This window comes from Nycticebus coucang, chromosome 9 (assembly GCF_027406575.1).
Source record: "Nycticebus coucang isolate mNycCou1 chromosome 9, mNycCou1.pri, whole genome shotgun sequence".
NCBI lineage: Eukaryota > Metazoa > Chordata > Mammalia > Primates > Lorisidae > Nycticebus > Nycticebus coucang.
In genome coordinates this window covers 48,924,256-48,947,242 of record NC_069788.1, presented here as the reverse complement: position 1 = coordinate 48,947,242, position 22,987 = coordinate 48,924,256, and the positions used below count along the sequence as shown (strand labels likewise).

At 49.5% G+C, this 22,987-nt stretch overlaps 2 protein-coding genes across 6 annotated transcripts; one reads left to right on the top strand and one right to left on the bottom strand.

Moving 5' to 3' along the window:
• Positions 1–1,728: 1,728 nt before the first annotated feature.
• CCHCR1 (coiled-coil alpha-helical rod protein 1) lies at positions 1,729–16,376 on the bottom strand. 5 transcript variants are annotated; one of them, XM_053602674.1, is made up of 18 exons: positions 16,318–16,376; positions 15,304–15,370; positions 15,013–15,226; positions 13,225–13,528; positions 9,548–9,711; positions 9,312–9,447; positions 9,026–9,208; positions 8,343–8,492; positions 7,809–7,919; positions 7,619–7,725; positions 4,927–5,039; positions 4,693–4,738; positions 4,376–4,524; positions 4,102–4,290; positions 3,905–4,006; positions 2,613–2,764; positions 2,337–2,499; positions 1,729–2,016 (listed from the first exon to the last, which is right to left on the bottom strand). In XM_053602674.1, exons 2-18 carry the CDS (start codon positions 15,317–15,319, stop codon positions 1,892–1,894), a joined length of 2,424 nt encoding a protein of 807 aa, XP_053458649.1. In that variant the 5' UTR covers positions 15,320–15,370; positions 16,318–16,376; the 3' UTR covers positions 1,729–1,891. The 5 variants fall into 5 exon arrangements, with proteins under 5 accessions (XP_053458649.1, XP_053458653.1, XP_053458650.1 ...); XM_053602678.1 differs by having other exon boundaries at positions 9,026–9,136; XM_053602675.1 differs by having other exon boundaries at positions 2,337–2,457; positions 16,318–16,359.
• A 340-nt stretch (positions 16,377–16,716) lies between these two features.
• TCF19 (transcription factor 19) lies at positions 16,717–21,088 on the top strand. The gene is made up of 4 exons (XM_053603672.1): positions 16,717–16,893; positions 17,314–17,886; positions 19,673–20,204; positions 20,721–21,088. Exons 2-4 carry the CDS (start codon positions 17,649–17,651, stop codon positions 20,953–20,955), a joined length of 1,005 nt encoding a protein of 334 aa, XP_053459647.1. The 5' UTR covers positions 16,717–16,893; positions 17,314–17,648; the 3' UTR covers positions 20,956–21,088.
• The last annotated feature ends 1,899 nt before the right edge of the window (positions 21,089–22,987 follow it).

Below are 22,987 nucleotides of genomic sequence, written 5' to 3'. Positions count from 1 at the left end.
GAACAAAGGCCTATAATCCCAATTACTTGGGAGACTGAGGCAAAAAGATCACTTAAGCCCAGGAGTTTAAGGTTGCTGTGAGCTATGATGCCACTGCATTCTACCCAGGGCGACAGAGCAAGACTGTTTCAAGAAAAAAAATAGGAGGGCAAGGTGGCTCATGGCTATAATCCTAGCACTCTGTGTAGCCAAAGTGGGTGCATTGCTTTTTTACCACCACCTAAAAATAGAAAAAAACTAGCTGGGAATCATGATGGGCACCTATAGTCACAGCTACTTAGGAGGTTGAGGGAAGAGGATCACCTGAGCCCAAGAGTTTGAGGTTGTTGTGAGCTATGATGATGCCATGGCACTCTACTCAGGGTGACAGAGTGAGACTGAAAAAAAAGTACTCTTGGGCCTTTTTTTTTGAGTCTCCCTTTGCCACCCTCAGTAGAGTGCCATGGCGTCATAGGTCACAGCAACCTCTAACTCTTGGGCTCAAGCAATTCTCTTGCCTCAGTCTCCCAAGTAGCTGGAACTATAGGCACCAGCCACAATGCCTGGCTATTTTTAGAGATGGGGGTCTTGCTCTAGCTCAAGCTGGCCTTGAACTCATGAGCTCAGGTGATTCACCCACCTCGGGCCTCCCAAACTTCTGAGATTACAGGTGTGAGCCCCTGGGGCTTTTTTTTTTTTTTTAAAGAGATGGAAGGGGGTGGGGGTAGTCTCACACTATAATCTAGGCTGACTATAGGTGTGCACCACCAAATCCAGCTAATTGTTTTTATTTTTTGTAGAGATGGGGGTCTTGCTATGTTGCCTAAAATGGTCTTGAACTCCTGGCCTCAAGCAATCCTTCTTCCCTCTGGCCTCCCAGAGTGCTGGGATTGCAGGCATGAGGCATAGCACCCAGCCTTTGAAAGACTTTTTTCTGACTTAAAATAAAATCTAAACTCTGCCACAGCTTGGCCTGCCACCAGCATCCTCAATCACTCTCCTAACTGTGTCCCCTTGGCCTCTGCAGCCCACTCCCCTCAGGTGGGTATCCTTCACGTGGTCCTCAGCACAAGGTTCCTTCCTCAGAGCCCCTTCCTGTCCCTTCAGTGAATGCTGCTTCGCTCCAGAGTGAGTTTCTTTTTTTTTTTTTTTTTGGTAGAGACAGAGTCTCACTTTATGGCCCTCGGTAGAGTGCCGTGGCCTCACACAGCTCACAGCAACCTCCAACTCCTGGGCTTAAGCGATTCTCTTACCTCAGCCTCCTGAGTAGCTGGGACTACAGGCGCCCGCCACAACGCCCAGCTAGTGAGTTTCTATCAGATCATTGGATTGTACTTTCTTTTCCCAGCACTTATTGTTTGAAGTGATCTTGTTTGTCCACTTAGGTCCTATCAATGGTAGGTCTCTCCTACTGCAGTGTAAGCACCAAGGGCCCACCCAGCCCACTGCTGTGGCCGGGCTACAGCAGGGCAATGCCTGGTTCTGACATCCTGTTGAATGAATGTTTTATTTTCCTCACTCCTGGCATTTATCATCTTCCAGAGCAAAAGTATTTTAAAACAAAAGTTGAGAATAAAGAAAATGACGGCTTCTCAAAAAACTTTCAAAGCAGCTTAGGGAAGGGTTTTGAAAAAGGTACCATCTAGAGAAAGAGCAATGTGTGGGACCACTTCTCACATGTCCAGAAGGAGAGATGGGTGCAGGAAGAATTCTCACGTATTCCCAGAGATAACATTTCCAAACAATGGCTCCTATTGTAGTCATCTTTATTTGATGCGGAATTCAGAATCCGTCTTAGCTAGTGTTGCCAGCGCAACCAGCCGCTGTGTGGGGAAGGGGCTGGCCTGGCCCTGCCCCACTCTCCAGGATCCTCCCAGACCCCAGGCTGGCTTTCCCTCTAGCTTTCAGCTGCTTAGCTGCTCAGCCTTTGTCCAAGAGGGGCTGGAGGGTTCCAGTTGTCACCTTGTAAAATAGCTTCTTCTCTGGAAATGGCCTCACTCAGGCCCTGTAGGTCATCGAGCAGGACAGAGAGGGACCCTGGGAAAGAAGACAGCAAAGGATGGGCATCAGACAAGACAGGGCTCTTGTGGTTACACAGTGAAAAGGCTGGCACAGGACATGAAGTTTAGGAGGGAGAAGGGTCTTTGGTCCAAGGTAGGTGTGAATAAAAAAGTCTGAGAGCCTCTAAAGCAGTGGTTCTCAACCTGTGGGTTGCGACCCCTTTTTAACAATGAAAATACATTGCAGCATTAGGAAGGTTGAGAACCACTGCTCTAAAGGATAGTGACAACAAAGCTCCCAAGTGCAAAAGTTCCTCAAGTGCCCCCCCATTTGTGTCTCTGTGCTCAGCCCATTACCTTTTATGGATTCCCGAGTAGGCTGAGCTGCTGCTGGAAGTGCAGGTGCTAGAGGCCTGGGACCGGATTCCACAGATTTCTCCTTGTCCAACAGGGAAGGAAGAACGGCCAACAGTCGCTGCTGCTTGTAATGGGAGAGGAGACCCTCCTGCTGCAAGGTGGCCTGGGAAGGAGAGGGTTAAACGCCACCTAGCCCAGGCAAAGCCTCCCTGTCCTCTTTTCACACTTCTATCCCCCAACCTGCCCAACATGGCCCTGGTCTCTGCTGTCCCCTACCAGCATGAGGTTCTTGTCCCTCTCCAGCTCCTGCACACGCCGGGTCAGTCGCTGCGCCTCTTCTTTCCGGGCCTCCTCTTGTAGACGCCTAAGCTCCTGGTTCCGCTCCTTTTCTCGGGTGGCTTTGTGCTGGATCTGGCGCAGGGAGACCACTATAGAGAAGCCAAGGCACAGGAGTCAGCCCAGAGGCAGCCAGGTCCCATGAAAACAAGACTAGAATGATAGGCAGGGATCACCAGCTCTGCGACTTGAGGAAACTGTTTAGCTCTGTAGAACTCTTGTCCCTTCCATACAGTGGAAAGAATGGGCTGATGCTCCGGGATCCTGGGTGTCTATGAACCTAAAGTACCTTCCCCATCCCAAACCATCCCAGAGATCCTTAGAGGAAATCTGAATATGGACTGACTATTAGATTTTGTGCAATTAGTATTCATTTTCTTAAAGCATGATAATGGTAATATAGCTACACAGGAGAATTTCCTATTTGTGGGAGATACAGCTGAACAACCATGTTTGCTACTTACTTTAAATGTATATATTATACATTGTGTATTATATAGTATATAAATATATTTAAATGTGTATACATGTATATAAATAAGAGATCAAATGTGGCAAATGTTAACTACTGTAGAAAATTAGAGAAGACACATGAATATTCACTACATGATTCCTTTTCTTTTGAGTCAGAGTTTTACTCTGTTCCCCAGGCTAGAGTCCCATGGCATTAGCCTAACTTGCAACAACCTCAAACTCCTGAGTTCAAGCAATCCCCCTGCCTTAGCTTCCCAAGTATCTGGGACTGAAGGTGCCCACCACAGCACCTGGTTAATTTTTCTAACTTTAGTAAAAAAAAGAAAATCAGCTCAGGCTGATCTCAAACTCCTGAGCTCAAAGGATCCTCTTGCCTCGGCCTCCCAGAGTTCTAGGATTACAGGCATGAGCCACAGCGCCTGGTGTTACATGATTCATTTAACTTGTCTAGGTGCTTGAAATGTTTGCAGGGGAGGGCAATTGCTGGCGTTAGACATCTAGAAAGTGGTGGCCTTTGTGCAGGGGTAGTGACTGGGACAGGTCTGGGGAACTCTGGCATCTTGTAATGTACTACTTCTTGATCCAGTACTGGCTACATGGCCCGCCATGTAAGAATTCACCTGCGCTATTCCTTGATGTTTTAGTTACTTGCATACTTCAATAAAAACCTTTTTAAAAGTTTGAGAGGGAAATAATAAGCTTATTTCTCAGCACTTCCTTCTTCCTGAAAGGCCCATGTCTACCCTGGCAAACCTCACCAGCCTTTGCATGCTCCCTCCAAGCCTCATTCAGTCTCTTCTCTGTGTCTGAGAGCTGCTCCCGCAGCCGAGTTTCCACTTCGGCCACCTTCTCTTGCAGAGCTGGGGTGAGGTGCAGATGGGGAGTGTCAGGAGGAGCCTCAGTTCACAATTCCCACTCTGCCCTCCACAGGGAGCCCCCACTTTCCCTCCCATACCTTGCCTGTAGATCTCCTGCTGTTGAGTCAGCTCCTGCCGGAGACTGGCAGCCTCTTCCGTGCTCTCCTGCTGTCCCTGGCGAGCTGCTTCCAGCTGCAGCCCCACATTGGCCAAAGACTCCTGGGTCTGCTGCAGCTCCAGCTCCAGCTGCTGGGCCACCTTGCTCAGTTGCTGCCGCTCTGCCTCCCCTGGGAGGAGGTGTGCTTGCTCAAGCCAAGACCCCATGTCTTCCCTCTTCCTCTCCATCCCCCCAGACTCTAGGACCAGAGGTACCTTGCTCCCGGGCCCGGCCCACCTCCTGCTGGATAAGATGTGCACTCAGCTGCAGTTCTGCATCCAGGCGGTTCCGTTCTTCCCGTAGCTGCTGCAACTCAAGGCTTATGTCTGTGGCTGATGGGGTTGGGGGTGGGAGTGGGGGACAGCTGGAAAAGGGGAGAGAAGCAGAGTCAGAAGGGAGCACTCAGCTGACTGGCCAATAAGGTTACCTATCCCTCCTCAGTCCTCATGATTTTGGGTCCCAGTAGCCAACACCCTTAAGCCCCCAGGCTCCCCAACATCACCCCATCCACTTCAAAGTGCCCAAATTTCACCTCTCTTGGCGCAGCTGAGCAAGGGCCAGCTTTCGAGCCATCAGGCCTGGGAAGTAAAAGGCAAAGTACAATACAGATGAGTTTGCAAGGGAGAAGGGGGAGACAGGGGAGTAAGGGGAAAAGAGATGTAATGACTGGTGAGAAGAGGACAACAGATGGATATAGGACAGAGAGAGCTGGGCCAGGAAGATGAGGGCCAGATCCTGGAGGGCAGGAGCAGGCTGCCCTACCCACCTTGAATGGTGTGGACTTTTCGGACTGCATAGCTGAGTCGGTTGCTGAGGCTGGGAAGCCGGGCTGCAGCCTGTTCCATCTTAGCCACGGTGCTCTGGACCCAGATCTGAGAGCTGGAGAGGGCACAGAGCACTGACCTTCCACGCTTCCCCTCATCCCCAAAGGACCTGCTGTGCCTCGTACAGATAGTCCCTCTATCTGTTCTGTCATAAACATGAGGAATGCACAGCTTCTGTCAATTTTCTGAAGGGTTCTTGCCCCAAGAATGCATTAAGTAACTGTGTATCTTTTCAAGCAACCTGTGAAGCTTCTTTTTCATAACCTATATTTTGTTCATTGCTATGCATTAGAGGTCAAAGTTATGCTGTCCAGCAAGCCTAGGAGCATAGAATCTCTGGAACCGGGTCCATATACTTTATCCACAGAAGCATCTGGGGGCACAGCTGGGACTGCTTCAGGAGAGTCTAGATCTGCACTGACAGACAAGCAAGTGAGGACAAAGTTGTATCCCCAGCAAGACAGTAAAGATCACCTTGACCTTGGGGTGGCACCTGTGGCTCAAAGGGGTAGGACGCCAGCCCCATATGCCAGAGGTGGAGAGTTTAAACCCAGCCCCGGCCAAAAACTGCAAAAAAAAATAAAAAATAAAAAATCACCTTGAACTGGAAACCAAGTAGGTGCTCCTACCACCTATGGCAGCCCTTATTAAAGCTACTTTCTGATAAGTCTCCAAGCCATTTAGGTACTATCTAACAAATCTAGCAGCACTCTGAGCTTGGATTGCTTTGAGTCTGGATACTTTTGACAATGAATCATTAGCAAGAAGCGTGTCTGTGATCTACTACTATCAAAGGAAAACCCTATCCACAGCATATCTTTCCGTCCTCCTGGAGGAAGGAGGCACTTGGGATGGGCTGAACCCGGGTGGTGATGCGTCATAAATAGTCTAATTCCATGTATGTTTGAAAGCTTTCATAGTATTTTAAAACTGAATTAGTTCCCAAAGTACACATCCAAGAGAAGGAAATAATGGGCAAAGACTCACCCTGCATTATAATTTTGCTAAACCAAAAACTGTTATCTGACCAATCAAGAAAAGCCTCATGGGGCGGCGCCTGTGGCTCAGTCGGTAGGGTGCCGGCCCCATATACCGAGGGTGGCGGGTTCAAACCCGGCCCCGGCCAAAACTGCAACCAAAAAATAGCCGGGCCTTGTGGCGGGCACCTGTAGTCCCAGCTACTCGGGAGGCTGAGGCAAGAGAATCACTTGGGCCCAGGAGTTGGAGGTTGCTGTGAGCTGGGTGAGGCCATGGCACTCTACCCAGGGCCATAAAGTGAGACTCTGTCTCTACAAAAAAAAAAAAAAAAAAAGAAAGAAAGAAAAGCCTCATGATAACAGTAAACATTTACAGGGCACAAATTACAAACCAGTCACTGTGCTAAGAGCTCTACACCAATGACCTGCCCAGGTACCTCGATTTTCAAGGCTGAGGAGAGGTCATCATCAGCATAAGGAAGCTTTGGTTTTTCCTTAGTGGTCTTTCTAAAGGTTATATAACAATTATCAGTGATGAAAAACTAGGAAGTTGGTATGACAGACACAGGCTTGCAATTGATTTAGAAGGCAACTGACATTTTGGATGGAATATCTAGTAAGCAAGTAAATATATAGCTCTAAATAGAGTAAAATTTTTTCCAACAGAGCATGCCTGTAAATTTTACTAGAGGAAGAAATGAAGAAGATCAAGTATCCATAGCTCCCATCCTGAACAAAACTGAAGGTAAAGACCCTCCCATGTGTTCTATTTTCTTTTCTTTCTTTTTTTTTGAGACAGAGCCTCACTTTGTCACCCTTGGTAGAATGCTGTGGTGTCATAGCTCACAGCAACCTCAAACACTTGGGCTCAAGTGATTCTCCTGCCTCAGCCTCCCGAGTAGCTGGGACTACAGGGCCCACCACAATGCCTGGTTATTTTTAGAGACGAGGTGTCACTCTTGCTCAGGCTGGTCTTGAACCCATGACTTCAGGTAATCCACCTGCCTCAGCCTCCCAAGTGCTAGGATTACAGGAGTGAGCCACCGCGCCCAGCCTCCCATGTGTTCTATTTAGCTCAAGCTGCTACTAGACCGAACTGCAGGAGGAAGCACAGCCTCATGTCCAGCCCAACATGCAGCAGGAATTCATAACAAGTGATCACAGTGTGAATGTGGAGGGCACTGCTCCAGAAAAAAACATACTCAGAAACTTTCACAGGGCTAAATACATGCAGTCCTGTATCATCCTCCAGTGGTCAGCTTGCGAGTCCCTCCTGGTTCTTCTATTTTTATTTTCTTTGGATTCAGGGTCTTACTCTGTTACCCAGGGCAGAGTGCAGTGGTGCCAGCCTAGTTCACAGCAACCTCAAATTCACTGGCTCAAATGATACTCCTGCCTCAGCCTCCCAATTAGGTGGGACTGCAGGTGCCTGCCACCATGCCTGGCTAATGTTTTTAGTTTTTGTAGAGACAGAATCTTACTACTCCCAAGGCTGGTCTCAAACTCCTAGGCTCAAGCAATTCTCCTGCCTCAGCCTCCCAGAGTGCTAGGATTGCAGGCGTGAGACACCATGCCTAGCCCCTTCTTATTCCTTAACTTCAAGTGCCCAGGAAGTGTAGAGGCAGAAATATTCCACCCAACCCTCCTCCCTAGATACCTGTTGACAGCATTGGCCACAAGCTTTAGCTGCTCCTCAGCCACGGCTGTCTGCTGCTGCCACTGGCGCCTGGCCTCCTGGGCACGGCTCAGCTCCATCTGCAGGGCCTGGGGAAGATGTGGTAAAGGACACAGTCCTTTCCTGAGCACCAGCTGCCCTCTTTGAATCTCTGCCTGGCTCACACACAGACCTTGGCACCCATCCGCTCCACCTCCACCTCTGTGGCTCTGTCCTGAAGGGAGCGCTGCAGGATGGCCTGCTCCTGGCTCTGGGCTGTCACTTGCTCCTGGAGCTCTGCCAACTGGGGAAAGAGAAGAAGCTGGGCAGGGATCTCCAGAGTGGAAGCTGAGGGAGGCTCTGGGAGCGAAGGGTCAGGTGCAGATATCTTGCAGAATGGCATGCAGGGAGACAGAAGCATAGGTTCCTGAGAATGGAGTCTGGGTTCAATGTTCCTTCCAGAAGTGCTTTCCATGTGCCCACACCTTGAAGAAACAGCCCCTGACCCACCCGCAGGACTCAGCAGCTTAGACTAAGCCACCTACCCTCTGATGCATTCTGTGTCTCAGCTCTAGAATACAAACTCCACAAGAGCAGAGACTTGTCTGTTTTGTTCAAGGTGGTAACCATGCAATAAATATTTTTTGAATGAATACCACTCTTATGGAAGGAGCAAAGAACCAGATGTGTGTGGGGGGAACATAGGGAGAAAAGAGAGTGCAGCAACCTGTCCCTTCAGCTGCTTAACAGAGTCCCTGTGCTCCAGCTCCTGGGTCTTAAGCTGCACCATGAGGGCAAACACCTTCTCCCGCCAGCGGTTCAGCAATGACTGCCACTTTCTGTTAAACTCAGGCTTCAAGGAATCTGAAGGTTGAAGCTGAGGGTGGAAGGAAGGGGAGGAAAGTGTGAGATCCTGGGGGAGTAGAGGGAGGCATGTTTGTTTCTTCTTTGTCTTGCCTGAGCAATAGGAGACAGAGCAGGAAAAAGTTCACAAGGAAAAGATGCAGGCCAGCACAGTGGCTCACATCTGTAATCCTGGCACTCTGGGAGACTGCGGGAGAATTGCTGAACTCAGGAATCTGAGACCAGCCTGAGCAGCAGTGGGACCCCATCTGTACTAAAAATAGAAAAATTAGCCAGGTGTGGTGATGGGCACCTGTGATTCCAGCTATTCAAGAAGCTGAGGCAGGAGGATCACCGGAGCCCAGGAGTCTGAGGTTGCTGTGAACTAGGCTAATGCTATGGGACTCTAGGCCTGGATCACAAAGTGATACTCTATCTCAAAAAAAAAAAAAAAAAAGATTTGGGCAGGCACACTGACCCCTTCTGCACACAGGGAGGAAGGCTAGGGATAGCAGGGATAGGGTCCAGCAGAGGCTCAGTGGGCCTGGGGAGGGGGTGGAGTCCTACCTTCCTGGTCAGCTCCTCCTCCTGCAGGGCAAGGATGTGTGTGAGGCTCTGCACCCGCACCTGCAGCAGCTCAGCAGTGGAGTGCAGCCCGTCCCGGTCCTCCTGCAAGTGCTGCGCGTGGGGGAAGCAGCCCCTCTGTAGGGCCTCCATTCCTGCCTCAGGAACTGCCTTTCTTCCTGGGGACTGTCCCCCATATTCTCCTCCAGTGGCCACCTCATCCCCCAACCTGATCCCTAAGGCACGCATCCCACCGCCCCTACGCAGATGCACCCCTGCACTCTCTCACCTGTACAGTTTTCAGAAGCTCCTGTCGCTCTGGTTCCCATACCTGACTGTGGCCATTGGTAGGAACTTGTTCTCCCACATATTTTCTTAGATTCTCAACCAGGGTCACCTGTGCCTCCAAGTCTTCTTGGGTCTTGCTAGGGTTGGGGTGGGAACAGGACAACTGTCCGTGGGGTGCCTAGAGACCTGCCACACCACCAACTTCTGGACCCCTCTTCGGTGCCTACTGCCACCTACCTCAGCTGCTTCCGCAGCTGCTCGGCCTCCCCTTGGGCCACAGCCAGCTCCTTCACTTCCCCTGCCCGCCTGGTTTCCAGACTACTTAGAGACTTCTCCAAGCCCTCGGCCTTGTTGTTCAAACTGGAAAGAGCCTCCTGGTGAGCCTGTGTCAAGGAGGACAGCTGTGGAGAGAAGACAGTCCTCAGTAGGGGCCTTTCAACCCTCCCCCCCACAAACTTGGCCTTGTCCCTTCCTACCTTCTGTGACCTTAAAAAATGGCCCTACTGGGGCGGCGCCGGTGGCTCAGTGAGTAGGGCGCCGGCCCCATATGCCGAGGGTGGCGGGTTCAAACCCAGCCCCGGCCAAACTGCAACAACAACAACAAAAAAAAGGCCCTACTAATTGCACATGGAAAGCAGCAGAGACCATCCCTGGCACCTCGCTTTCCCCAGACATCCTCCAACCCTTCAGCAGTTCCTGTCAGATGACATCCTCCAACCCTTCAGCAGTTCCTGTCAGGCTTGCCCAGAAACATATCTTCACCTCCCTCTGTCTCTCCGTCTCCACTATCACCAACCCAAGGTAAGCCACCCTCATCTCCTGCCTGGACAGCGGCAACCATCTCCTAGCTAGTCTTCAAAAACCTTCAGTGGCTGAGAACAAAATCCAGACATCTCCCTACACCTGTGGAGCCTGATGACCAGGCCTCTGCCCATTTCTTCTTTTTTTTTGAAACAGAATCTCAAGCTGTCACCCTGGATAGAGTGTCATGGTGTCACTGCTCACAGCAACCTCCAAGTTGGGCTCAAGCGATCCTCTTGCCTCAGTTTTTATATTTTTAGTAGAGATGGGGTCTCACTTTTGCTCAGGCTGGTCTCAAACTCGTGAGCTCAAGCAATCCACCTGCCTTGGCTTCCCAGAGTTCTAGGATTACAGTTGTGAGCCACTGCACCTGGCCCTCTGCCCACTTCTTGAGCTCACCCTCCATGACTATCCCACTGCTCCTGAGCTCCAACCACAGGGAGTCTATCAAGAGTCAGATGCCTTAGGCCGGGCGAGGTGGCTCATGCCTGTAATCCCAGCTCTTGGGAGGCCGAGGCAGGTGGATTGCCTGAGCCCAGGAGTTTGAGACCAGTCTGAGCCAGACGGCAGGCGCCTGTAATCCCAGCTACTGGGGAGGCTGAGGCAAGAGAATCATTTAAGCCTAAGAATTTGAGGTTGCTGTGAGCTGTGATGCCATGGCACTCTACCGAGGGTGACAAAATGACTCTGTCTCAAAAAAAGAAAAAAGAACAGATGCCTCTTGGCTCCCTAGACCCTAGGCGATGATCCCAACTCAGTGAGGACTCACTGGGACCACTATTCCCTCCTACCCCCCGACATTCCACCCTATCTCCTGTTCATGTTCTCCTGAGCACTTATCTAACAGTATCTTGCTTATATGTGTTCACAATCTGTCATGTCCCATTGGAAATGAAGCTCTAGGAAGGGAGGAATCTCCTTTGGTCACTGCACTTCAAATGGTCATAAGGGTGTCAGAGCCACCAAGAGTTATGGGACAGACTGGAAAGGAATGCAAAGTGGCCATCCTGCTTCCTGGTCTTCTTCCCTCTATCTCTGTCTCCATATGATAGTCAAGGGATTTTAGATGATATAAATCACAAAATTGTCTTTTAGTCACAAAATACAAAACTGATCATGTCATTTCCCTACTCAAAACCATTCAGCATGGCTCAGCGCCTGTATCCACCAGCCACATACACCAGAGCTGGTGGATTCAAGTCCAGCCTGGGCCTGCCTAACAACGACAACTACAACCAAAAAATAGCCAGGTGCTATGGTGGGCAGCTGTAGTCCCAGTTACTTGGGAAGCTGAGGCAAGAGAATCGCTTGAGCCCAGGAGTTGGAGGTTGCTGTGAGCTGTGATGCCACAGCACTCTACCCAGGGCGATAGTTTGAGGCTTTGTCTCAAAAAACAAACAACAACAACAAAAAAAAAACCCAAAAAAACAAAAAAAACTTTTAGCAATTGCTCATTGCTCCTAAGACAAAGTGTCAAGCTTTCATCTAGCCAGAGGTCTCGCACCCTGGTCCTCATACCTGTACTCCAGCCCTCTGGCCTCCTCCCATCCCTCACCTCTACCTGCTGCTCTGCTGAGGGTGTACCAGCTTCCACACCATTGCACACACCTCTTCATTCAGCACAAATGCCAGCTTTTAAGCTTCTTTCATGAATCTGAAGGTCATTTACATTTTTCTTTCAACTATCTCCTTTGTCCAATTTCTAATTGGATTGCTAGTCTTTACCTTACCACTTTCTAGGCATACAATATATACTAGGCATATTAGCATTTTTCTGATATAAGCTATATTCTTCTCTAGTTAATCATGTGTCCTTTAACTCTGTCATTCCAAATGTTAATGTTATAAAGTTAGTGTATCGATCTTTCATGGCTTCTGGATTTTGACTCACAAGTGCAAAGGCCTTCCCTACTTCAAGATTATAAAGGAATTCACCCATAGTTTCTTCTAGTACCTTTATAGTTTCATTCCCTGATATGTCAACTGATTAGGGGGGCCTTCCCTAAATCACAGACTAATTTGGACTCTCTTGTCCCTCTTCTTCAAGGCACTTCTCCCAAGTGCAATTAATCAGTTGTGATTAAATTAAATGTGGAATGTATGTATCCTCCATGAAGCTTTCAGCTCCATCTGTGAGGGCAGGGACTCAAGCTGATTTGGTCATGGAGTTCAGAGATGGCAAAGAGTAAGCACTGAGTTTGCAGACTCCCTTCCTCAGTCTACTGTGGCACCTCACAATGTCCCCATGTGAACGGGTACCTGAAGTAAAGTGGCACACTACTTTTCTTTGAGACAAAGTCTCCAGCTGTCGCCCTGGGTAGAGTGCCATGGTATCACAGCTCACAGAACCTCCAACTCTTGGGCTTAAATGATTCTCTTGCCTTAGCCTCCCAAGTAGCTGGGACTACAGGCGCCTGCCACAACACCCAGATAGTTTTTTTGTTGCAGTTGTCATTGTTGTTTTAGCTGGCCTGGGCCAGGTGTTAACCCGCCAGCCTCAGTGTATGTGGCCTGCGCCCTATCCACTGAGCTAAGGGTGCCTTAGCTTCTTATTGGAAGAAGTAGGGTGCCCACTACTTCTTATTGGAAGGGGAAGGAGGGCTTCAAGTGACAGGAGGTCACCTGAATCCTGGGAAAAAAAAGCAATCTGAGGCTCGGCACCTGTGGCTTAAGTGGCTAAGGCGCCATCCACATACACCTGAGGTGGAGGGTTCGAATCTAGCCCAGGCCGCCAAACAAGAATGATGGCTGCAACCAAAAAAAAAAAAAAAAAAAATAGCCGGGCGTTGTGGCGGGCGCCTGTAATCCCAGCTACTTGGGAGGCAGAGGCAGGAGAATCGCTTGAGCCCAAGAGTTGGAGGTTGCTGTGAGCTGTGATGCCATAGCACTCTACCCAGGGTGACAGCTTGAGGTTCTGTCTCAAAAAAAAAAAAAAAAAAATGCGATCTGAGTAAAACCAAAACATGCAAGTTCTCCCCCTTTCCAGGTCACTTAGTTTTTTTCCTTGCTCCACTGCTCACAGGGGTTTCTTCTGCAATACCTGCCCTTTGCTGAGAAACTACTGCCCAGCTCTCCTTGTTATGAATCTGAATCCTTCCTGTCCCCACATTCACCTGCTCTTCATGTAGCCTCTGAAACTCCTCCAGTTCTCGCTTGCTCCCCTCTTCCAGGTTCTTCCGGACGACCTCAGCCCCGGCCAAAGCAGCACGCAGGCCCTCGGCCTCCACTCGACCAGCCTTCTCTGCCCGTGCCAGAGCCTCTAGCTCCGTGGTCTGGGCCTCCAGCCTCATATTCTGCTGCAGTGAGGTCTCCCGCAAGACACGGACCTCCTCTTCCAGCCGCTGCAGCTCTTGCAGCTGCCGAGAGATCAGCACAGCCTGATGGCTCAGGGCTTGTGACCCCTCCAGCTCCAGGGATCTTTAAAGACAAGGTGGCACAGGTAAGACTTGTCTCCTATGCTGGGAGGGTGGCCCAAGGCATAAATGGAGACCGAAGGAAAGAGAGGATCCCTCTGTTCCCATGTAAGAATCTCTGCAATTACATCATCGTCACCATTCATCAATGTGCAGTGCCTGGGCTCACAGGGCTAAAGGCTAGCTGAGATCATGGAACCTGATCTCTCTAGCTATATATGGTACCAGCAGATGTATTAGACATCAAATGTGTACATCATTAGGTACATACTCTAGGTAGAAAGTCTGGAAGAACACATGGAGGCTTCTGTATCCTGATTTAAGAATGAGAAGTTTGGCTCAGTGCCTGTAGCACAGTGATTACGGCGCCAGTCACATACACTGAAGCTGGTGGGTTCAAACCTGGCCTGGGCCAGCTAAACAACGACAACTGCAAAAAACATAGCCGGGAGTTGTGGTGGGGGCCTGTAGTCCCAGATACTTGGGAGGCCGAGGCAAGAATATTGCTTAAGCCCAAGAATTAGAAGTTGCTGTGAGCTGTGATGCCACAGCACTCTACCCAGGGCAACATAGTAAGAATCTGTCTCAAAAAAAAAAAAATAAAATAAAATAAAGACAGGTTTGAGGGAGGCACAGGCATAGAGAGGTCATGGGTTTCCAGTATTAGTATCGTGAGGTTAGGCACTAATTAAAGGCATTTATTATTAGGTATGCTTTATCAGGAGTCTGAGATGACAGTACATCAATAAATAACAGTGCCGATCTTTGGAGAATAGTCTATTGGTGTCATGTAAAGCTTAACCCTGCTTAGACCATGGCTCCTGAGTCTGCTCTTCCTCAGACCCAGAACCAGAATAATTTTTAAGTAGCAGGGATCTGTAGGCTGGGGAAATGAAGTGACTTGCCAAGGACCCCTAGCTGGTAGCCAAACTAGAAATAGTCTCTATTTCCTGACACCCAAAAGTATTCCCCCTTTTTCTTCATGCTCTTCCTCTTTGATATAATTCTACTCTGGAGAGAAATGGCAGAATGCCATTCCAGTACAATTGGGAAAAGACACACAGGAAACAACAAAAATAAAAACTTTCTAGACAACAAACACATCGACAGATAGCATGTCTAGCTCCAATGGCATGTACTCTGTAAAGGCTTTCCTCATTTACTTCATGAGAATGTACTGGGTGCCTACTTCTACTGTAGTTTATACGTCTTCATTTCCTTCTACTATGCTTAATGACCGACTGTTGGCCAATCTATCTCTTCCCTTAGGATATTAAATTCCTTATTAATTAAAAATTTAAGCTGAGATCTGTCTTATTATTATCCCTATCCCTAGCACCTACCACACTGTCAGAGGTACCAGTAATTGTTTAAGCAAGAATGAGTAAGTTAGGTAACCAAGGGCTGAAATAGGATAAGGAATCTATTTCAGTGAAGAAGGGTCACTAGCCAGCAAATCTGAGAAAAACAGCAATGATTGATCCCTACCTGCCTCTCCACCCTGGCTCCTGCCTATCACCAGAAACATCTTGTTCCCTCATGGTCATTTGAGATCTCTGAGTGTCCAGCCATCTCCCTGAGATATCTTGATGGGCTGGGGGTGGGACCAGGGAAATGTCTGAGATCCAGGTGGGAGCCATTCTTGGCGATGTTGAAAGGGGCCGAGCTTGGAAGTGGGAAGGGGGAATCAACCCCTTGGAACCTGAGGAATCACAAAAGCAAAGGTGGTCAGTTTCTCAGGCAGTGGCAATCACAGTCCCCTTGCCTGGTCCCACTAACCTGAAGGTGGAAACATCTCCACATTTTTTGAAGGCTCTAGATTTTGTCTCCAGCCATCTATGTTCCCCTGGACAATAGGAAAAACAAGGACATTCCAATTTTCAGGCTACCTTCCTAAGACAAAGCCCATGCAATAACAAAGTCATAATCCTTAAATTACAACCAGGTCCACCAGACCCTCACCTCCTCTCAAAGAAGTAGGAGATTCCCCAAGATTAGTTGCTTGTCCCAGCCTGGTTCCTGATAGAAACCAGGTAATAACTATGAAGTAGAGAGAATTTACTGAGAGACAAGGTGAGAGGGAGCTCTTCGGCTTTACTCATACTTTTAGGATTCTAGGCAGTACCTTTACCCTCTTCCTTAAGTGTCTACACCCCCTCTGCTCCTGGCTGGAAGTGAGAAAGAAGTAGACAGAGAGGGGGCCCATCTAGAAGTCACCAGGCCATAACTCCTGGGCCCTTCCCTGTTAAAACGCTGGCCCAAGGCCTGGACCTAGATGAATGTGGCCACATGCAGGGCTAAATCCTGGGCTGAAGATCCAGCTTCCAGGCATTTCATCCAAATATTTTTTGCAGCCTTCTTCTCAGTTTCTCTGTACTAGCATTTGGCTTCCATTCCTGTTACCCACCTCCTTTTCTAGAGTCCTACAGCATAGTGGGTTCTTCAAGATCTTTCTCTCACCCTCCTAAAAAATGAATTCATCTATTTTTTTTATCCAAATCTAGGATTCCTAACCTGTCCCTTCATACATTCTAATCTGCTTTTTTTCTGAAGGAATTATTCTGGTCCCTCACCCTCAGCGGCCTGCACTCTAGCGGGCTCTGTTCTCCCCTCTTCTCCCCAAAGATATCACCGACCCTGCTGGACTCTAAACTAAGCTATTCTGACCTCATCTGTCCCTTTACTCGGCTCCTGTCCTCCTCTTCCCCTGTGGATCCCCTGACTCCACCCCACCCCCAGCAGTCCTCTCAGCCCCTTCCCGCCCCCAACCGACTCCTCCCGAACGCCCCTTACCCAGCGCGAGAGCTCGTCTCGGGGCTGTGGCCACACCCCCACCTCTCGCACTAGGCCCGGCCCCGCCTCCGCCTCTGACTGCGCCTGCGCACGGCGGACGAATTGGCGGGCCACTCTGAAGCCCAATCGCCCGGAAGGAGGAGAGGCAAAAGTGTGCGCAGGCGCAGTGGCGTCTACAGCCGGGTCCAATTAATGTGTCCAGACCTCTCGGCGCCCTGGCGGCTCCTCCCCACTCCGGGAACCGGGAAAACTTGTGAACTAATCAGAACAAGCAGAAGGCGGGACATTGGCGCCCCGTCCAGCGCTCTGCCCAATGACATGGGGGATAGCAAAAGAGATGACCAATCAGAAACTGCCTGGGGGCGGGCTCGTTTGGCGCGAAGTTCAGACCCGGGAATTCCGAAGGAGGGGTCGGCGCTGCCCGCGCGCGGAGGCCGCGCCCCTCCTGGCCCCGGCTTCTTGGCTGTCAAACGTCTGCGGGAGCGCCGGATCAGCCGGAGGATCCCGAGAGGTACCGAGGCCTCTGCACAGCCTGGCACTGCCTGAAGAAGAGATCTCGGAGACTGCACCGCGCGGGTAGATCCGAAACTGGGATAGGGCTGGGGGAGAAGGGCCGAGTTTGCCTTCCGTGACTGCGGGGAGCTCCTTCCTCTGTTTTTATCCCTCCCGGAGAACCTGGGAAGCAAGGGTTTAGATCTGCTTTGTTGGAGTACTTAAGGACTTTGGAGGATGACAGTGAATTCATTTCCCTCGGTGGTTCAAACTAATTAGTTAAGAGTGAGGGATTGGCCAGAAGAAGGGGCACGGGCGAGCAGAAGGGGTGCATTATTTGGGTAGTCAAGTTTGACAGGAAGAGGCTGCTCTTCTCCAAATTACACAGAAGTTGTACGTTCTAATTGTACGTTATATGTTTGCATAACAGGACCTCCCACACACATACAACCTTTCAATTTTTATTTCCCTAGAAATGGCTTAATGTCTCGTTTCATTGCACAGATTGGATGCTTCCCAAACATTCTGCGACCTGAGGATCCAGTTCAACTGAGATGCTATAGGACATGTTCTTGTTTTTGCAATGCACCAAGACTTTCCTGGAATTTTTCAGTAGCAAGTCTGCTTAACAACCAATTTTGCACTGAGTGCCTATGCTACTTGTACTCTGTCTGAATTTGCACTACTCAGGTAGTGTGGTCAAAATTGAAATCGCACACAGCACAGCTCAAGTTTGCATCAGACAGGAAAGTGAACATAAGCCAGCGGTGCATGGCTGGAGACTGGGAAAGGTGATAGATGCCTGAAGTGGAAGAGGTGGTGCAGAGGGGGCACTGCCCATGCTGCCCTGCTTCCAGCTTCTGCGCATAGGGGGCGGCAAGGGCGGTGATCTCTATACTTTCCACCCCCCCACTGGTGCTGGCTGCACCTATCGCTTGGGCCACAGGGCTGACCTGTGTGATGTGGCCCTGCGGCCCCAGCAGGAGCCTGGCCTCATCTCTGGGGTCCACGCCGAGCTGCATGCTGAGCCCCGGGGTGATGACTGGAGGGTCAGCCTGGAGGACCACAGCAGCCAAGGTGAGCAGTAAGCAGCACAGCTTTGCTCCTGAGCAACTCATTCCAGGCTGGAATGAGTAAGAGCCTCCACAAGGACCTTGCCATCTGCCTCTTAAACTCCCTATAAGGTTGGGTGGACGGTCCGGGGTCCAGACCTGTCTTCCCACCAAAAGTGTAGTGTCAGAAAGTGTGCAGTGTCAGAAGCTTGATTCTTGTTGGCCTGTTTATGTGGAATTTTTTTTGTTTTTTTTGTTTTTTTTTGAGACAGACTCTCATTTTGTCACCCTTGGTAGAATGCCATGGCATCACACCTCACAGCAACCTCCAGCTCTTGGGCTAGGGTCATTCTCTTGTCTCAACCTCCCGAGTTGCTGGGACTACAGGTGCCTGCCATAACGCCCGGCTATTTTTGTTGCAGTTGCCACTGCTGTTTTAGCTGGTTGGGGCCGGGTTTGCACCCGTCACCCTCGGTATATGGGGCCAGCACCCTACCCACTGAGCCACAGGTGCCGCCCTTTTTTTTGTGACAGAGTCTCACTTGGTCACCCATGGTACAGTGCCATGGCATCTTAGCTCACAGCAACTTCAAACTATTGGGTTGAAGTGATCCTCTTGCCTCAGCCTCCCAAGTAGCTGAGACTACAGACGTCTGGCTATTTTTTTATTTTATTTTAGTTTAATTTAGCAGGCACAGGCTGGATTCAAACCTGCCACCCCTACTACATGGGACTGGCGCTGTAACCACTGAGCTACAGGCGCCCCCCTTGTTGGTCTGTTTAGTTTAGTTCAGGGCCTGGGGCATCATCAGATTAGTGTCACAGTGGGGCCATGTTCAGACTTGATTCAATTTTGCTGAGGCACTCTATTCCTGGTTTTGGGCAGTTTTATGTTGAATTATGTTTTAATGATCTGGGCATGTGTTTTTCTCCCTGACTTGGAGTGATCAGTCACTTTCAGAAGGCCCAGGCTCACTTCTGAGTTCTGCTACTTGCCCCGGCAAAGCCTCTTGGCAGAATCAGTTTTCAGGGTATGTAGGTATCAGACTGTAGTACCCAACATTCATTTAGTGCTTACTTTTTTCTTTTTGACACAGAGTCTCACTCACTTTGTGGCATCATAGCTCACAGCAATCTCAAACTTGTGGGCTCAAGTGATTGATTCTCTTGCCTCAGCCTCAAGTAGCTGGGACTACAGGTACCCACACAACACCTGGCTATTTTTAGAGATAGGGTCTCACTCTTGCTCAGGCTGGTCTTGAACCCATGAGCTCAGGCAATCCACCCATGTTGCCGTCCCAGAGTGTTAGGATTACAGGCGTGAGGCCCTAAGCCTGGCCTTAGTGCTTATTGTTATGACCCAGTCACTATTTTAAGTGCATTGAATGTAGGCTGCACTAATTTCATCCCCATTTTACAGTCGAGGAAAACAAAGCACAAGGAGGATAATAAACTTGTTCAGGATCACATAGCTGGTAAAGTGGAGACTGGGAAAGGTGATAGATGCCAGGATTTGAACCAGTTTGAGTTGGAGTTGGGCAAGAGAGAGGATGTCTAAGGACTGGACCTCAGGAGAGTGAAGGAAGGAGTCCTTTGTAGGAAAGCACAGGAAAAAGAAGCTTGTTCCCAGTGGACAAGAAGTTTATTGCTTGGTATCTAGCAATCACCTGCTGAGGGGCTTAGAAATGTGATGAAGAAAGCATGTTCTTCCCATGCTCCCCAGATATCAAACAGAACCAGATTTCTCCACTCCTGACTCTGGTCATTTCTGTTTTTGTCCTTTTCTATATCTGACGCCCCACCATCAACAGGGACTTTGGTCAATAATGTCCGACTCCCAAGAGGTCATAGGCTGGAGTTGAGTGATGGGGACCTCCTGACCTTTGGCCCTGAAGCGCCCCCGGGAACCAGCCCCTCGGAGTTCTACTTCATGTTCCAACAAGTCCGAGTCAAACCTCAAGACTTTGCTGCCATTACCATCCCACGGTCTACAGGAGATGCCGGGGTTGGTTTCCAGCCCATGTTGCCTTCCCAGGGGGCTCCACAGCGGCCTCTCAGCACCCTCTCTCCCACTCCCAAGGCCACACTGATCCTCAACTCCATTGGGAGCCTCAGCAAGCTCCAGCCCCAGCCACTCACCTTCTCCCGGAGTGGGCCTAAGAGCATGCCTGTTTCCACCCCACCTGGAGAAGTAGGGACAACCCCTTCTGTCCCACCCCCACGAAATCGGAGGAAATCTGTTCACCGAGTGTTGGCAGAATTGGATGATGAGAGCCCTCCACCAGTCCTTATGGAGCCCAGGAAGAAACTCCGTATAGAGAAAGCCCTGCTGACACCCAGTGGGTAAGTAAAGAGTCCTCATGTGTCAGTCTTCTCTCAATAACTCACTGCCTTTCAACTCTTTATTTCCTCTGGCTGGGAGGAGGCTCCTCTGCTTAGGAAGCAGTCAGAGGTAGAACAGATGTTAGAATGGCAAGACCTAGGTTAGCTTTAACAGGAATAGGAAAAAATATATAGAAGGAAATGTGTTAGGTGAGGGGCGCAGTTGTTATAAAACCAGTAGGTCAGCAGACAGGTGTATTTACCTTTTATATTTCTATGGCTTTAACTCCAGATGGGGAACTTGCAGGCTCACACTGCGGGTTTTCAGTTACTAGCTTTGCACCCAAAGGGAGAATCATATCCCATACTAAGGAGTCAACTAAGGACTAGTTTCTAGGCCCACACTACAACTCTACATGATTTCAGATTCACATTAGTCCAGTGAACCTATCTAAATTCACCCTATGTTTATTCAGGAGGAAAGATCTCTAGGCCTTCTACAGATTTCCAATGACCCTGATGTTTCTCTTCCTTCAGAAATCGCCGTGGTCGTCCTCGAAAGCACCCAGTGAGCACCCCCACAGCACCCCCTGCAGGTGGGGGAGGGGAGCCCTGTGCAGCTCCGTGTTGCTGCCTGCCTCAAGAAGAGACAGTGGCCTGGGTTCAGTGTGATGGTTGTGACGTCTGGTTTCACGTGGCCTGTGTTGGCTGCAGCATCCAGGCTGCCAGGGAGGCTGACTTCCGATGCCCAGGATGCCATGCTGACACCTAGACCTAAGGCCTACCCACTAAGGCAGCAGAGGACACAATTCCATTTTGCAGGACACAGTGGAGTGCAAATGGATCTAACAAATGCATCCCCCCTCCTTCCCTTCTCAGGAGGGAATGACTATAGGGAATAAGGGTGGATTGTTGTGGATACATGGCTAAGGTGACAGATGGTTTCCTTTGGGAATAGAGTTGTGGGTTTCTCTCTCTTTTTTTTTTTTTTTGTGGTTTTTGGCCGGGGCTAGGTTTGAACCTGCCACCTCTGGCATATGGGACCGGCGCCCTACTCCTTGAGCCACAGGCGCCGCCCCAGAAGATGGTTTCCTACCATCGCTGCCTCTAAGTTGCCAGTTGAGCTGCAAATTCCCACTGTTATAAGCTGAGGCCTTTTTGCCACGGGCACCAGAATACCTGTGGTCAGAGCATCCCATCAATTGCAGAACACACACCTGGAACTGCTATGAGGGAGTTCTTGAATGACATCACCTGAGGCATTCTGGGAAAACCAGGGTCTGGACCCAAAGCATCTTTACACTGTGGCTGGTCCTGCTGCTGATCAGATTATAGTGACCTGGCTTTTCAGAGCTTTGCTTCTATTTCCAAGTAAATGAGCAGCAGCTTCATTAACTCCTGGGTATTTACTTCTTGTGGCTCTGATATTCCTTGCTTTCCAGTTCTTGGGAGAATGCCATTTGACAAAGTATGGAGAACTAATTCAGAATGTTTGGGGAAGGGGAAATGAGTAGAGAAAGACTAACCTGTTCACTGCAAAGGTATAGATATATGGGGTAAGTTGGAGGCAGGAGACAGGAAAACAAATACAGGTAATCTAAGATTCTTAAGAATTGTACAGCTTTTATGGACTTCACAAGTACTGTCAGTGAAAGAGAAAAATCCTGTTAGCTAGCTATAGCAGATGCTGGCCACATACAACCTATATACAGTAGGTGTTATTTTCTGTCAGCTTAACACCAAACCAAGATACTGTTGAAGCATCATCTCGATTTCTTATTGGGAAAGGCTTATCTTGACCTGTCTATGCTCTCCTGCCTTGACTTACCAAGTTTTTTCACATCAAGGAAACAGCTACTGAGCAAAGGCCCCTAATGAACTAGTGGCAGACACAGAACAAAAGGTGGGTGTGGCTCGGCGCCTGTAGCACAGTAGTTATGGCGCCAGCCACATACAGTGAAGTTGGTGGGTTTGAACCTGGCCCAGGCTAGCTAACCAACAATGACAACTGCAACAAAAAATAGCCGGGCGTTGTGGTGAGCGCCTGTAGTCCCAGCTACTTGGGAGGCTGAGGCAAGAGAACGCTTGAGTCTAAGAGTTTGAGGTTGCTGTGAGCTATGATGCCACCGCACTCTACCAAGGGTGACATAATGAAACTCTGTCTCAAAAAAAAAAAAAGATGGGTGTATTGTGAGTCACTATGGACATGGTATGCAAAAACCTGTGGAAAACCAAATGGGTTCTAGTATCAAGAAAGCACAAAGCGTTTCACATTGGGGTGATATGGCACAGAAACAGTATCTAAAGACTCAATTTCTTTTTTGTAGAGACAGTCTCATTTTATGGCCCTCAGTAGAGTGCCGTGGCCTCACACAGCTCACAGCAACCTCCAGCTCTTGGGCTTAGGCGATTCTCCTGCCTCAGCCTCCTGAGTAGCTGGGACTACAGGCGCCCGCCACAACGCCCAGCTATTTTTTGGTTGCAGTTTGGCCGGGGCCGGGTTTGAACCCACCGCCCTCGGTATATGGGGCTGGCGCCTTACCGATTGAGCCACAGGCGCCGCCCAAGACTCAATTTCTTATATAAAGCTACTGAAGGCTTCCAGAGCAAAGTGAGGAATGTGCAACATGGTGACTATGTCTATGGGTAAAAGTGTGGTGTTCAGACCTCCCCCCATCACAGGTTCTGAAGGCCTCTAAGAGCCCTCTAGAAAGAAACTTGGTTCTAATCCCAGCTCTCCCTCTGATATCATGGAATCTCAGTATAAATGGCAACATGGTTTTAGGGTCACTTTGTTATAAAAA

Bases quoted from the DNA above. Each gene is read 5' to 3' on its own strand.
- TCF19 (XM_053603672.1), top strand. From the start codon at position 17,649: ATGCTGCCCTGCTTCCAGCTTCTGCGCATAGGGGGCGGCAAGGGCGGT. The intron at 17,887-19,672 runs GTGAGCAGTAAG...CACCATCAACAG, and splicing joins GGAGGACCACAGCAGCCAAG to GGACTTTGGTCAATAATGTC. The intron at 20,205-20,720 runs GTAAGTAAAGAG...CTCTTCCTTCAG, and splicing joins GCCCTGCTGACACCCAGTGG to AAATCGCCGTGGTCGTCCTC.
- CCHCR1 (XM_053602674.1), bottom strand. The intron at 8,493-9,025 runs GTAGGACTCCAC...TTCCACCCTCAG, and splicing joins AGGAGGAGCTGACCAGGAAG to CTTCAACCTTCAGATTCCTT. The intron at 2,017-2,336 runs GTAATGGGCTGA...CTTCTTTCCCAG, and splicing joins TACTCGGGAATCCATAAAAG to GGTCCCTCTCTGTCCTGCTC.